The 14,776-nt window shown below is 64.5% G+C and overlaps 1 protein-coding gene across 3 annotated transcripts in view; it reads right to left on the bottom strand.

Annotated features, from left to right (window-relative positions):
- GRM4 (glutamate metabotropic receptor 4) overlaps window positions 1-14,776 on the bottom strand; it is a 115,293-nt gene that overhangs the window by 36,068 nt on the left and 64,449 nt on the right. For all 3 annotated transcript variants that reach the window (XM_036414885.2, XM_036414883.2, XM_045572788.1), the window contains exons 4-6: window positions 6,032-6,167; window positions 3,273-3,427; window positions 541-681 (exon numbers count right to left, since the gene is read on the bottom strand). In XM_036414885.2, coding sequence (XP_036270778.1) covers window positions 541-681; window positions 3,273-3,427; window positions 6,032-6,167 — 432 coding nt within the window. The remainder of the gene's footprint in view (window positions 1-540; window positions 682-3,272; window positions 3,428-6,031; window positions 6,168-14,776) is intronic.

Raw genomic sequence — 14,776 nt, 5'->3', positions numbered from 1 at the left:
TCTACTGCACCTTTTCCTCTGACATAGATTTTATTTATTTCCTGATCTTGTTGATGGTCTGTCTCCCCGTTGGATTAAAAATGCCAAGAGATTTCTGACTCTTGTTTAAACCACCTGCTTAGAACAGAGCCAGCACTCCTGGGGGTCCGACCGGAGCCCACAGGGCAGCTGGAACCGGTTCAGTTCTGCGGGCTCCAGATGAACCCCAAGGCCCGAGGACTAGGAGCCCCTTCCCCCACTCAGCAGTGTCACGGGTGGCTTGTCTGGGAGAGACCACAGAGGTTTCCACCACCCAAACCCTTAACTTTCTGGGACTTAATCCTAAATTAGCTCGGCCCCGCCCCCAGGGCCCCGCCCCAGGCGCCAGCCCACCTTCTCACCCAGCGGCCTAGACCCCAGAGCCTCTGCCCTGCAGACTCTGCCATCTGGCTCGGCACTAGCCGTCTTCCCCCCTCAGCACCCCCTCAGGATCCGGGACCCAGCCCCTCCTCTGCCCCCCCACCCCCCACCCCACCCACCCCACCCCACCCCCGCTCTCACTGGTGCACTTCTTGACGTGGCTGCCCTTCTTGAGCGCGTGGCGGCTCAGCTTGCAGTGGAAGTTGTCCTCCCAGAACTCGGCAAACCAGATGTTGCGCCGGTTGTTGTCCAGCGTGCGGCTGGAGAAGTAGCGGTCGAAGCCTGGGGGAGCCAGGAGGTCAGGCCAGGGAGCCCCTCCTCCACCATCCCCGCCCGCCCCCCACACACACACCCTCCCGCTCCCCCGCTTAGAGACGGCCGGGAGGAGGGAGGGAGGGAGGGCGGGCAGAGCCAGGCCAGGTGGAGAAAACAAAACGTGGAGCATTTCATTCCGCTCTAAATGGAAAGCGCTTACGGAGCCCCAGGGGGAGCATGTGTGATCTTACAAGCGCGCCTTTATGGGAGCGCAGTGCGAGGGGCGCTCCCCGCCTTCTCACTGCCGGTCCTGAGGCTGGAGCAGAGAGGCTGGGGGGGGGGGGGGGGGGAACACCTGGGCTCTCTGGTTCTGAGGAGGAGCCCACACCAGAGAGGCTGGGTGACCCGGTCACAGCAAGGCCAGCAGCTGGTCTCCCCTCAGGTCCAGAGCTGGTGTCGCTGACCATGCAGCCTCCTCCTCCTCATGCTCCCGGGAGCTCCCCAGCTCTGCTCTGAGCCCAGAAACCCCGCCCCGGTGGCAGGTGGCGGTGAGCAACGCCCTCTCCCCCCAACGCCCCTTCCACGTCGGTGACTGTTCCGTGCAATGCGCACAGCTGACTCCGCTGCCTGGGAGAGGCCGGAGGCGGAGAGCTCCAGGGGCCCCACCAAACGGGGAGCTTCCGGGTGGGTGGCAGGCCCAGGGGGGCCAGGGGCCTGGTCGCAGGGGCTGCTGCCAGAGCAGGCGCTGGCTGGAGCAGGGTGCTCCACGTGGCGCGGGACGCTCAGTGCCCTGCAGCTGTTGGACTACACTCTGGCCTCTACCGGCCGGGTGCCAGGGCACCCTCCGCCACTGTGACAAGCACACTGTCTCCAGACATCGCCCCTGTCCTCGGGGCCAAAGCACCGCACGTGAGAGCCACTGCCCTAAAGGCTCTGAACGTCCAGAGAGGAAGGGGGCATGTCAGGCCAGGCCTGGGCTCACTCAGCTCTGCCACGTGACAGCCACGGGGGGTCACCTAAGCTCTCCGGGCCTCGAGGCCTCCACCCACAGGAGGCTGGCGGGGGATGGGAGACCAGCCCGGAGCCTGCGGGGCCCGGCACTGCGGGTACCAATAGCCACGGCCATGTTGTTGTGTGTTCACTAAGGTTTGGGCTGGGAGGGGTGGGGGGTGGAAACGGCTGCCTGTGCTCCCGCTGCCTCGGGGAGAATAGAGGGCACGGCTCTGAGCTTGAGCAGGTCCCTCCCCAGCTCAGGCTCGGTCTCCGGGAGAGTTTGGTGGAGGCAGATGTCTGCAGGCCCCTCCGCCAAAGGAGCGAGAGCAGAGGAGAAGCCTGCCGCCCGGGGGGAGGACAGCGAGGTCCCGGCACACCCGGCCGTTAACGGGAAAGCCACACCTCACCAGAGAGGTGGCCCCGGCCGCTGCTCCCGCCCAGGGGACCAGAGGAAGGGATGCGGAGCAGGGCGGGCCCCACCCGCGGGCCCCACCCCGGTACCACTGAGGACCCGCCGCCCGGCAGGTGGCAGGGCGTTCCTGCCCTCCCGGCCCTCTCCGTGGGGCCTGCGGGCAGCTCCGGGCCCTGCCAGCAGAGAGCCCCTCAGGCAGGGCAGGCAGTTCCGGAAGGAAAGGGGTGGAGTATCCGGGATGAAGGCGAGAGCCCGACTAATGAGCCTCTGTGGGCCACGCGTCTCCCGAGGCCAAAATATCTGAGAAGGAGAGGAAGGCCCTGGAGCTCCACGGAGGGCCCGAGGGAGCCCAGAAAGGCCAGCCCGGGACAGAGGGCTGCGGGCCAGGAAGAGGGTGGGCAGGATGGGAGGGTGAGGAGCGGGAGAGGGTGGGCAGGATGGGAGGGTGAGGAGGGGGAGAGGGTGGGCAGGATGGGAGGGTGAGGAGCGGGAGAGGGTGGGCAGGATGGGAGGGTGAGGAGGGGGAGAGGGTGGGCAGGATGGGAGGGTGAGGAGGGGGAGAGGGTGGGCAGGATGGGAGGGTGAGGAGTGGGAGAGGGTGGGCGGGATGGGAGGGGGAGGGGGGGGAGGGGGTGGGCAGGATGGGAGGGTGAGGAGTGGGAGAGGGTGGGCGGGATGGGAGGATGAGGAGTGGAAGAGGGTGGGCAGGATGGGAGGGTGAGGAGGGGAGAGGGTGGGCGGGATGGGAGGGTGAGGAGCGGGAGAGGGTGTGCAGGATGGGAGGGCTGCGGGCCAGGAAGAGGGTGGTAGGCAGGATGGGAGGGTGAGGAGCGGGAGAGGGTGGGCGGGATGGGAGGGTGAGGAGGGGAGAGGGGTGGGCAGGATGGGAGGGTGAGGAGCGGGAGAGGGTGGGCAGGATGGAGGGTGAGGAGGGGGAGAGGGTGGGCAGGATGGGAGGGTGAGGAGGGGGAGAGGGTGGGCAGGATGGGAGGGTGAGGAGGGGGAGAGGGTGGGCAGGATGGGAGGGTGAGGAGGGGGAGAGGGTGGGCAGGATGGGAGGGGGAGGAGGGGGAGAGGGTGGGCAGGATGGGAGGGTGAGGACGGGGAGAAGGTGGGCAGGATGGGAGGGTGAGGACGGGGAGAGGGAGGGGGCGAGGAGAAGGCACAGTGAGGGGCATGCTGGTGGCTGCGGCGGAGGGGCCTGCTGGCCTACCTCGCACGGACACCCTCTTGGGGAGCACGGTGACGGCGCCCTCGGCCACCTCCTCCAGGTGCAGCACGGGGGCGATCTTGGAGCCCCAGCTGTCCGAGCCCATCCAGAAGAAGTGTCCCGTCTGGTTGGCCTTCCGGGCTGCCTCCAGCACACGCCTGTGGGACACACACCAGCCCAGCCCGGCCGTGTCTGTCCACGCCGCCCCTGCCCTGGCCGCTGGCTGTCCCCCCAGGCACACACCCGCCCCTCTCAGCACAGTCCATGATGTCCCCAGGCTACGCCTGGACCCCGCCCCCTCCACCACTGACCGCAGGAGCCCAGGGCCCCAGCTGCCCAGCACCGTGCTCTCCCCTAGACCCTAGTTCCCTCCGCCGCTGGCCCACACCGCCCACAGGTACCCCTCTCACCGTCCCACACAGGTACCCCCAGACCCGGCCTCTCCCCTCGGCCCACACCTCCTGCAGGCCCCATGAGCTCCCCAGTCCCACTCCTGTCCCCGAGGGCCGACCTGTCCCTGCAAATCCAGGCTGTTTCCCTAGCATGTGCCTGCCCCGTGTCTGACCCAGGCGCCCAGACCTCTCAGGTCCAAGCCACCCTCACCCTAAACCCACACCCACATCTCTTGACCGCTTCTCACATTTCCATGCATACACATGCACATACATGCACACACATGCACACAGGCATACATGCACAGGCATGCACACATACACCCCTCTGCACCTGCTGCTGCCTGCCAGCAGTGCCCCGTCACCCCCTCCTTCTGTGCCAGAGTCCAGGCCCTGCACAGAGCTGCTCTCTTTGCCCACCCCCCCGACTGTGCTTGCCCTGGCAGTGGTTTTAACCAAGTCAGGGTCCCCGAACCCAGCACAGGGCGGAGACCCTGTCTAAGTGGCCCCTCAAACACCTGTTCCAGGAGAAGAACAGGGAGGCCGGGAGGAGTCCCCCAACCCGCTCCTCCACTGGAGCTCAGAGGAGGCAAGCACCTTGCTCCAGATCACACAGCAAGTCAGGGGCCAGGATGCCAGACACTGGCCAGGCCCCTCAGGGTGAGAGCCAGGCCCAGCCCCAGGCTTGGGTGCTGCTGGGCCTGTACTGGGCGACCTCCTGGGAAGGACAGCTGGAGAGAAACCTGTCTGCAGGCCCCAGAGCCCACGCCGTCCCTCCTCCCAGCCCCTGAAGTGCACATGTGCAGACCCCAAGCCCGCTGCTGCCGCTCCGGTTGTTAGCACCCGCGCATCCTGCCAGCCAGAATGGCCGACCTCCGCCCTGCAAAGTCACCTGGGTTATTTTCACTGCTGTTTGCTTTCAGAAATGCATGTGGATTTCCAGAAATGCCCCCCCTCCTTCCACACGTCCCCTCCCCCAGGGCCTTTTCTGGGGTACAGGGCCCAGCGCCCTCCCCCGCCCTCCCAGCCCGGCCCATCGGAGCTGAGAGGAGCCGGAGGGCCTCTCCGGTGGGTGTGAGCCCTGGCTAGTGCTGGGCTGCGGGGCGGAAGGGGGAGGCAGGAGCGCAGGGGCTGTGACTGAAGTGAGGACAAGGAGCTCAGACGGGGTCCCCTCCCGTCCCCCCACCCCGTCCCTGCCCCCAGACTGGCTGACCGAGGGCAGCAGGAACCGCCAGAGCCGAACTAAGACACCTGCGCGCTTTGAGGGTCATGAGCAAGCTCTGTGCTCACTCAGAGGCGTCAGGGGAGCTCCTAGGAACCCCTGGCCCTTCACCGCCAGAGGTGCCTCCCGAGATGTCCTTCGTTCTGAGGCCTGAATGCTGTTCCAGAACTTAGGGACCCGGCATGTCTACGGGGGGATCTGCTTCCTGCCATTCAGGCCAGTGGCTCCTCACCATGTGGGAAAGCATTGCAAAGAATGGCCCAGAGAGAACGCTTGTTAGCAAGCATTGGGGGGAAGGGAGGGAGGGAGGGAGGAAGGGAGGGAGGGTAGGAGAGGCCAGAAGGCAGGGGAGCCTGCCGCACAGCAGCTCAGCCAGCACCCTAGGGCAGGGCCTGGGGGGGCCCAGGGCTGCTGTCCCACCAGCCTTTGCAAATGCAAGGGCGTGTCTCCCCCAGCAGACTCTGAGCCGGGGCTGTGGCCTCCCTCTGACGGGCTCCCCCAGGGCAGGGCTGTGTCTCCCCTCAGACTGGTCCTGAGGTCCAGTCTCTGAGAGGAGGTAACAGGAAAAAGGCTGGCCTAGGGTTGCTGTTCCCATTCTCCAGATGCAAAAACTGAGGCCCAGGGAGGGGACAACACAGCCCACAGTGAGTGTCCCCAGGCCAGAACTAGAACCACAGCCAGGTCCTTCCCCGCTACCCTGAGCTCACCACGAAAGGAGGGAGGAGCTGAGAAGTGGCCACCTGCTCTGTGCCAGGCCACGCTTAGCCCTTTGTGCCATCCCCACCAGGCAGACATCCTTAGGCCCCTCTTTCTAAGCAGATGAGGGGCCCAGGGAGGTTGGAAACCTCGCCTGGGGCCTCAGAGCCGGCAGGAGAGAGAGCAGGTGAGCACGAAGGTGCTCTGGCCCTAACCCCAGGGCCGCAGCCCCTCCGTTACAGAACCTGCCTCCCACCCCTGGCGGGTAGAACGGACAGGACACGGGGACAAGGGAGAACAGGGCGCCCTCTAGCACTAGCCTGTGGCCTGAGGGGCGTCCCAGCCCCGCACTCACTCACCACCCTGCCCTCTGGACCCCGCTCTGGGTCAGCCTTGTGTGGGAAGGTCACAGCAGGGCTCCCTGGCTCCCACCCGCCCTGCTGCCCCCTCACCTGATGTCGTCCTCGTTGGCGAAGATGATGACGCCCCTGGCGTTGGAGGTCTCCAGGAGGCGCCGGATGATCTTGTCAAACTCCCCGGGCTTGGGCTCCCGCGGAATCTTCACCGACTGGGCGATGCAGACGCCGCCTGCGGGATGGGCCAGTCAGCAGGGGCGGACAGGGGAGCTGGGGTCTCTCCCCTCTGCCCAACTCACACTCCCTCCAGGAGAACCAGGCAGGAGCGCCCAAGTTCCAATACCCACCAGCTGGGTAACCCTGACTTGTCACCTATGTCCTCTGTGCCTCAGTTTCCTCATTATAAAGTAGGCAGAGGCAATGCGGCTTTGTGTTTAGGAGCTAATCTGCCTGGATTCACATCTGGGCTCTGCTGCTTACTACTGTGTGACCTGAGGGCGTTACCGAACCTCTCTGAGCCTCAAACACGAGACAAGAACACCACTACTTCACAGGGTTGTTGTAAGGCTGAGCTAATGTGTGCAAATATAATCATACCTGGCACAGAGTTAAGTGCTGAGTAGATGCTGGCTGCTCTGTTGGAACCACACCGAAAGGGTTTTTAGGATAGAATCTGAGACTGAGAGCAAAGCGCCCACTGTGGGCCATCAGCGCCCCTCACACCCACACCCACCTCCCAGCCTCTGTCCCACGCCTGTGCCCACCAGCAGCCCCGGGAAAGCAGTGTGCAAGGCCGCTGGCTGGTGCCACACCCGGACAGCACTGCCACAAACACAGCTCCGTGTCCTCCAGGCCCCAGGCTCCTTTCTGAGTGCGCGGCCTCCACCTCCGGCCTGGCCGTGCCTGCACACACAGCCTCTATGAGCCTGGGACAGCTTGCGGGGCGGTGCTGCAGGGGGGGTGCTGCACAGACAGGGGGTGGCTGGGGTCAGGGATCTTTGGGAGCCTCCTGTCACTCTGCCCCATGGCCTGCCGGGGTGGGACTAGGGGAGGGGACCAGGGCCACCTGCCTCTTGCTCACTCCTCTGCAGAAGCAGGAACACCCAGGCTGGCGGCTCACAGAATCCCGGTGCCCCTCACCCAGCTGGTTCCCAGCCCAGACTGCCCCAGCGCTGGCGAGGACGGGTATTACCACACATTTAAATCCCCAATGTCCTCGTACAAAAGCACTGTGGGCCTGTGCTTCTGTCATCACCGCATTTGACAGCAAGGACAGAGGCTCAGAGAAGAGAAGCGGCTGGCTCAAAGCTGCAGAGTCCCCCTTCCCCTCCCCTCCCACCCCCCGGGCTGGGGTACAGAGGGGTTTCCCCTCCAGGGAATAAGACCCCCTGGGCCTCTGGGGCAGAGTCAGGCTCGTTGATGGAAAAGCGTAAGGGATTGTTCTGAATGAAGCCAGGCCCTTTACTAAGACCATCACCACCTCTGAGCCCCCTCAGGGGTCCTGGCCCAGCTCCACCCCAAACAGGAGCCTTCGGGGCCCAGCCAGTGCCTCAGGCCATCCACGTGGCTGGGCGCCCGGGCCTCCGATGGCCTCCCGGTCCAGGTGGGGCGACCGGAGGCCTCGGCACAGGCTCCCTGCACCTGTGTGCCCAGGCCTGGGCGGCCAGGGGCTCCCTGTGCAGGGGACACCCACCCGACGCCCCAGGGAAAGGTGCCAACACCCAGCTCCACCCAAGAAGAGAGTCTACCCACGGACAGAGGTGGTAACCAGGGAAGGCTGCCCAGCGGCGGTGACCCTGAGCTGAGGAGGCGTAAGCAACCAGGGGGGCACCTTGGCGAGAAGAAGGAACAGGGAGCAGAGGGGGCCGCTCCGCGCCAGGTGCCCGCCGGGCCTGGGCCCACGCCACACACACTGTCACAGCCCTGCCCCCAGGAAGGGCACCCTGCCCCTCTGCAGCAGGCAAGCAGCCACGCCCCTGCCCCACCTGCCCAGCACCCACTCCCTTTCTGCCTCCCAGGCAGACCAAGCCCCTCCTCTCCTCAGACACCCAAAGAGCTCCCATCGCCACGTCAGGAGCTCCTGGGGAGGGAGGAGAGAAGGAAAGAGGGTCCTTGGCAGGCCCGGGCCCTCAGTCCTGGGCACAGGGAGAGCCGCAGGGCCGGGCCGCTGCCCACAGCGCTGCCCGGCGCTAATGGCAGCCAGGCGGGCACAGCTCCGGCTAAGCCTCCATATGGTGGCTTTGCAGTCAGAAAGTGGGCCAACTGCAACAGTTCTGCCCCATCTGGGGAGACAGATGGACGAGAGGGGGAGGCTGGGGGGGTGAGGGGAGCCACCTGGCTGCGGGAGGGGGGGGCCAGGGCCCGGGGAGGGAGGCAGGATGGAGTCAAATGTTCCCAACAGGGAGAAACTCTCTGGGCAGTGCCGGCTTCGTTTTGCTGGGAAGGAAGAACTGGGTGATCACAGCTCTGTCAGCGAGAATGTGCATCACCGGCACTTGAGATGAGAGCATGGCCTGAGCTACCAGGCGGAGGGGTCACGGGGTTGGGGCGTCAGGGGTCACAGGGGAGTTGGAGGGGAGTTTGGGGGGTTATGCAGAGCTCAGTGAACTATGGGGCATCAAACCCACATTGAATATTCCTCTGCAGATGTTACATTACTCATTGAGGGCGGCCTCGTCAGCGTAGCTCCAATGTACAGAAGAGGAAACTGAGACACAGAGAGGCTCAGCGGCTCCCCGAGGTCACACAGTCACAGGCAGAGCAGGGGTTGGCGACAGGCCGCCTGTCTCCCTCAGCCACCCCTTCAGCCTGTCCCCTGTGTCGTGACCAAGAGGTTGGGTGTGGAGTCAGGGGGACACCTGGGGGCCGTGAGCCTGGGCGTGTCTGGGCACAGCACCTGCCCGGGGTGAGAGGCCCAGTGCCAACGGAGCCCCTTTGCATTGCTGCCCAATGGTCAGCACGGCTGCTCAGGGGACCCCAGAGCCGGCACACGGGGGTGACACAGCTCCCAGGAGTGGGTGGCCCCGCATCTGCCTCAGCTGCCCTCCTGGCCCCCTCCCCCTTCCACAGCCAGAGGGGCCTGGAGTGGCCCAGAGGCCCCGTGCATGCTGGCACTCCCTGAATCCTCGCACACCCGGGCAGGTGCTAACAGCCCCGGCCTAAGATGAGGAGGGGAGGCTCAGAGGAACTCAGGCGCCTGGCAGCTCACACAGAGGCCGGGGCCTGCACCCAGCCTGTGAGAGCCCCAGGGGAAGGGAAGCCTGGGCTATGGGGTCGCTAACCCCCATCTGCAGCGCCTCCCGCCCTGAAAGACCGAGGCACACACCAGCCTGTCAGCCCCCGCAGCATGCTCCGTCACCATGGAGACCGTGGCCAACACCCTCAGCACCCTCCCAACCTCTGCTCCGAGGAGGGGCTTCTCCACAGCCTTCTCTCTGCTCCTGGTCTCCCGTTGGGGAAAGTAAGAATCCGTGGGTCCGCTGGATAGTAAATGTGGTCACATCAAACCCAAGCCACTCCCTGCTCCGGCAGGGCTGGGACCCTCCCCCGTCCCGGCTCCAGCTCAGGATCACAGGAGGGGGCAGGGAGGAGTCTGGGTCCCCCTTGGCAAGCCCCTCACGCTACACGCCAGGCACCCAGCCCCCTGGCGAGCACCCAGCTGCCATGTGCCAGCTTCATGCTGCCGCCTGCCAAGCCAGTGCTCCCATTCAGGGCCAGGCAGGAAGCCACAGCCACCTGCCGAGAACAGCTGAGCACACGGCGGTGGCAGGACCTCAGAGGCCCCTGGCCCACGCTGGACTTGGGGGAGGAGCCTGAGGCCAGAGAGGGGCAGTGCCCACCCCAGGGGAGGCTCTCACCAGGCCCCGGGGTCCGCATCCAGGCCAGCCCTCTGACTGCTTCCCACCTGCTGGTCACTGCTACTGAGCCACAGGACTGAAGCCCGCAGTGAGGGGGGCACCCCATACCCCCAGGCCCCACTCCCCTCTCCCTGCTCCCCGACTCCCACCCCACCCCCTCCCAGCCCGGCAGTGAGAGCCCACCCCACCCCCCACCCCGGCGCAGTGGCCTAAGCCCCCCTGGCTCCACACCTTGCTATCACCCCGTGCTGCCCCACCGGTCAACCCCTCGAGGCCCTGCCTCTGCCGCCAGAAAGTTGGTCAGTGCGATGGACGACTGTCGCCAGAAGGCTGACCGCAGGGTGGCGTCCTGCAAAGCTGAGTATGACAAGAAACGCACATGGGACATGAGGACAGTGCAGACAAGTGCACCACAACACGGGCAACAGCAGCATGGAGGCAGCAGCACAGCCAGCTGCGTGTGGACACGGGCTGTGCGGGGGCCGGGTACTAAGGCAGCTCTCAGCGGGACCACGTCCTGAAAAAGAAGTTGCCTGAAGAGCCAGCTGCAGCAGGATCCGTCCCTTCCTGCCGTCTGAGGACACGCCCTGAGATCTGCCTGTGGCCTCGCACACAGATGAGTGGGAGCTACGTGAAGGCAGGAGATTCTGGCTGTTGGAGTCGCTGCCCTCTCCCCACTGCCTAGCACAGCGCCTGGCACATACCAGGTGCTCGAGTGGCTGACGAGGACCAGAGGGACCCGCCCCTCAGGGTCACGGTTACTCAGGAAGCAAAGGACAGGACAGGCTCCACAGGGATAGGGCTTCCAGGAACCCATGTTTTATTTCTTCAGACAGAAGTCAGAAGCAAATACGACAAAATGTAAATGCTCGGTAAGGCGGCTCCAGGACCCAGCCGGACACGGCTCTCGGACACGAGTGACCGTGAAGGTCTCAGGTGTGCTGCCGGATGGAGAACCCACAGGTCCTCCCTTCGTCCCTTCCCGACCTGGGCCCCTCGGCCAGTCCTGGTCCAGTGGCATCCGAAGTGCCCGGGACGGGGGCCAGGGCCTGCCAGGAGCTGCTCTTATCCTGCCAGCCGATTGGTTCCTGAAATCCTACTTCCCCGAGGGGGGCTCCGACCTGGCCAGCCCCCAGGGCACCTCCCCCAGGCTCCAGCCGCCTATCCTGACAGGAACGTGACAGAGAGACTCCACACAAAACTTATCGGTTTCCAGTTGTGTTTGTGGTCTCCGCGCCCTTTCCCTTTGCGTCGGGGACCTTTCCCGGTGTCCGTCCTCCGGGTCCGGCGATGAATCTGTCCCGGAGTCTGCCCACCTGCACTCCCCACAGCCGGGGCTGGGGCTGTGTGGTCGCTCGTCCATTCAATTAATTCGCAAAGTGCCTGCTCAGGGCCTGGCACAATTGGCCTTAAGAAAAACAGCGGGTAAGACCCCTTCCGTGGGAGCCAGGAGGCCGTCAGCCCAGGCCGCTCCTGCCCCGCAGGGCACACCTTGGCAGGGAAGGCCCACTGGGCGCCAGGCCGCCGCCTTCCCCAGACACCGAGCATCCACCACACGCCCTGCCACCTCCCGCTGCTCGTCCTGCGGAGTCAGCCACGTTTCCTGACGCCCAGGGTGTTTCCCCGGGTCAGAGGCGGGAGACAGCCGTGAGGACAGCCCGGCTCCTTCATCCTCCCTCTCACCGGGAGACCCGCCTTGCCAGGCCCCACGGCAGGATTGGGCCCTCCCCAGGAAGGAGCTAGACGGCCAGCCTGCGGGAGCGAGGCGGCCCCAGTGACCAAGACAGGGCACGTACCCACAGCTCCCAGGCCCTGGACGCCATGTCCCCGCTCCCGCGCCCAGGGCCCGGGGGCCGCATTCTGTGCCCGAGCAGCCCGGGCTCTGGACTCGGACAGGGAGGGAAAATCCCCCTCTAGAGCATCAAACCATTTCCCTGAGGCCCAGCCCCGCAGGGGGCACAGCCAGGCCTGCCCCGACCTTCACAGTCTGAGCAAGCCGCCTTTAGATTTAAAAAGGCGAGAAAAACAATGAAGACAAATTCTAGGAAATCAAGTGGAAAAATCTACATTACGGCAAAATGTGAAGGCAGCATATTACAATGTGGAGAGAAAGGGGGGAGATACACAACCCCAGCAGAGAGGAAGGTGGGGGGAAGGCGTGAGGGAGTCACCCTGGACAGTATGCCTCACACACATGCACACACATGTACACACATGCATGCACGCACCAGCACAAGAGCTCACACCATCCTTCTCCCTTTCCTCCCGCTCCAAAACCAGGCCTTCTCCCCAAATTTGCACTCAGAAAAGGGAGCTACTCAGAGGGGCCAATGACTAATAAAATGCTACTTCTTTTTAATTTTTTTGGAGAGAAAGGAAGGTAGAGGGAGAGAGAGACAGGAACATGAATGAGAGAGAAACAGCGACCGCTGCCTCGGGCATGCCCCCTCCGGGGATCGAGCCTGCAACGTGGGCATGTGCCCTGAACAGCGACCTCCTGGGGCACGGGCTGGCGCTCCACCAACCGAGCCACACGGCCTGGCATTCGGTGCTACTGCTGTTCCCACTGGGAAGGACGCGGAGCCTAATAAAGAGCTCTGCGGTGGACTCCAGGCCTCAGCACTGTGGCCAGGGGGTTTAGGAGGAAAGCACCAGGCCCGGAGTGAGTGCCCTACGTCCAGGGGGAGCAGGACTGTGCGGGACCGTGAGGGGAGGGCTGGAGCTCCGCAGGGGGTAGGGGCAGGGCCAGGGTTCGGGCCTGGTTCCCCGCCACCTTCCCTTTTGCTCCTGCTCCGGCCCCACTCCCCACCATCCAGGCTCACACCAGCCTCATTCCAAAGCACAAATCTGACATGTGGCTCCCTGCCTTGGTGGCTCCCAGTGTGTATGCGTGTGAGCATGTGCATGTGTATGTGTGTGTGTGTGTGTGAGAGAGAGAGAGAGAGAGAGAGAGAGAGAGAGAGAGAGAGAGGGGGGGGAGAGAGAGAGAGAGAGAGAGAGAGAGAGAGAGAGACATCCTCGAGACCAACACTTCCTCCTCAGGCCTGCAGCATCCATCCTCACCCTGGTCCCTATCAGAATGCACCCTCTCTCCACGTCTGCTCCCTAACAGGTTTGCAGAAGCTGCTCCTGCAGCCAGGCGGGCCCGGGCTGGTCACTGCCCTGCCCTCGCTGGGCCTCGGTCACTCCTCGGCGTCTGCCTCTCCACTCGGGGCTCGCAGGACCCAGCACGCATGCTGTGCCTGCCCGGACAGACAGCAGTCCGTGCGTCCTAGGTGAATTAGCCGCCCAGCTGGCAGCGATGGGAGGGCGGCGCTGGAGGAGCTGTGAGCACGGGCGTGGGCGGAGGCTCCTCGGGAACCCAGGATGGGCACCTGCACCTGCTCAAACCCTCCCCCCTCCTCTGCGGGCTGCCCTAACCCCACCCACTGTGACCTCCCCGAGTGCCCAGGCGCTGTGTGCACACCCACTGGCGCCCACTTCGCACTCAGCACCTACTTCATGCCAGGCTCTGGGCTACAAAGATAGTCACCCACAGCGTCTGCCCTGGCAGGGCCCGCCCAGGAGGTCCATGCACATGTGTGGGCTGGGCGTCACAAACCCCTGGACATCGCTGAGTCCAGCCTTCTCTTGGGGTTTTACTTCTCCGTCTAGATGTGAATTCCTCGCTATTGGCGCCGAGGAAAAGCACATGGGAAGCAGAACAGGGAAGAAAAGTAAAGGGCAGCTGAGCGGATTGGTGAGCCCCTGGGTCCCAGGCCTGGCACCAGCGGGGCCAGCAGAGGAAGGCATGAACATCGGAGGCAGCGGCCGGGAGGAGGGGACAGGCACGGTGTCCCCCGGCCCTGCCCCCTGATGCACCCATAGAAGGACTGCGCACAGCATCAGCAGCGCACACAGCTCCTCCCTCCGGCTGAGGCAGCGGCCAGCGGCTCCTCGCTGTGAGACTTCAGTTATTCAGCCTCTGAGCATCAGGCTTCCACCTGCAAAATGGGACGGACTGGAAGAAACTCACCCTGTGACGCTGCAGTGCGGTTCAATGGGACGGTGTCTGTAAGGCCGGGGTCTGCCTCAGAGCCTGTGCCAGGCCTGGGGGGGCGGGGGGGGCAGGGCTGGAACCACAGGGACCTCACCACCCTCTTGGGGTCAAGATCCAGGGCTGTGGGTGTGTGTGTCTGGGGATGGGAGGAACGGGTGCTGGGCAGAACCCCGGGCCATAGCTTGAGGGTCTGGGGATTGTTCTGGGCAAGACACACATCCTTTCTTTCCTGAACAATCTCAGCATGCCCTACACACACACACACACACACACACACACACACACGGTGACTCACACCCTCACAAGTCAAATACATACTCACACAACCTCCAGTCACAAACCGTCACACAGACCCATGGCCCCACCCATCAGGAGCACAGACCCAGAGACAACCTCACAGCCTCACCCACAGGACACGCACACGGCCACACAGGCACCCACACGGCCACACCTCCCGACCCCACAGCCACAGCTCAGGCAGAAGCCACACAACCACCTCATCACACCCTACACAGTCACACCTTACACAGTCACACCCTACACAGCCACACAAACACACCCTACAGCCATACCCTATCCAGCCACACCCTATAGCCACACCCTACACCGTCACACCCAACAGCCACACCCTACACAACCACACACTACTGCCCCACCCTACACAACCACACCCTACAGCCACACAACCACACCCTACAGCCACACAACCACACCCTACAGCCACGCAGCCACAGGCCTGCCTCGGCGCCATGAGAGCCTCCATGCTGCTGACATGGGCAGCGGGTCCCTGCCTGGGTGGAGGCACCACACCTGCCATCCAGCTCAGCCTCGGGGCCCCACATAGGGCAGAGTCCTGTCGCCTCCAAAGCCCTCTCCCTAGGCCCACCCAACCGCCCTCACCCAGCCCCACCCCTGCAGGGGAAGGGGCTGGGTCTGCCAGGGGCA

This window comes from Pipistrellus kuhlii, unplaced genomic scaffold (assembly GCF_014108245.1).
Source record: "Pipistrellus kuhlii isolate mPipKuh1 unplaced genomic scaffold, mPipKuh1.p scaffold_m20_p_5, whole genome shotgun sequence".
Taxonomy (NCBI): domain Eukaryota; kingdom Metazoa; phylum Chordata; class Mammalia; order Chiroptera; family Vespertilionidae; genus Pipistrellus; species Pipistrellus kuhlii.
Note: the sequence above shows the minus strand (reverse complement) of the source record. Positions and strands in the feature narration are given on the sequence as shown.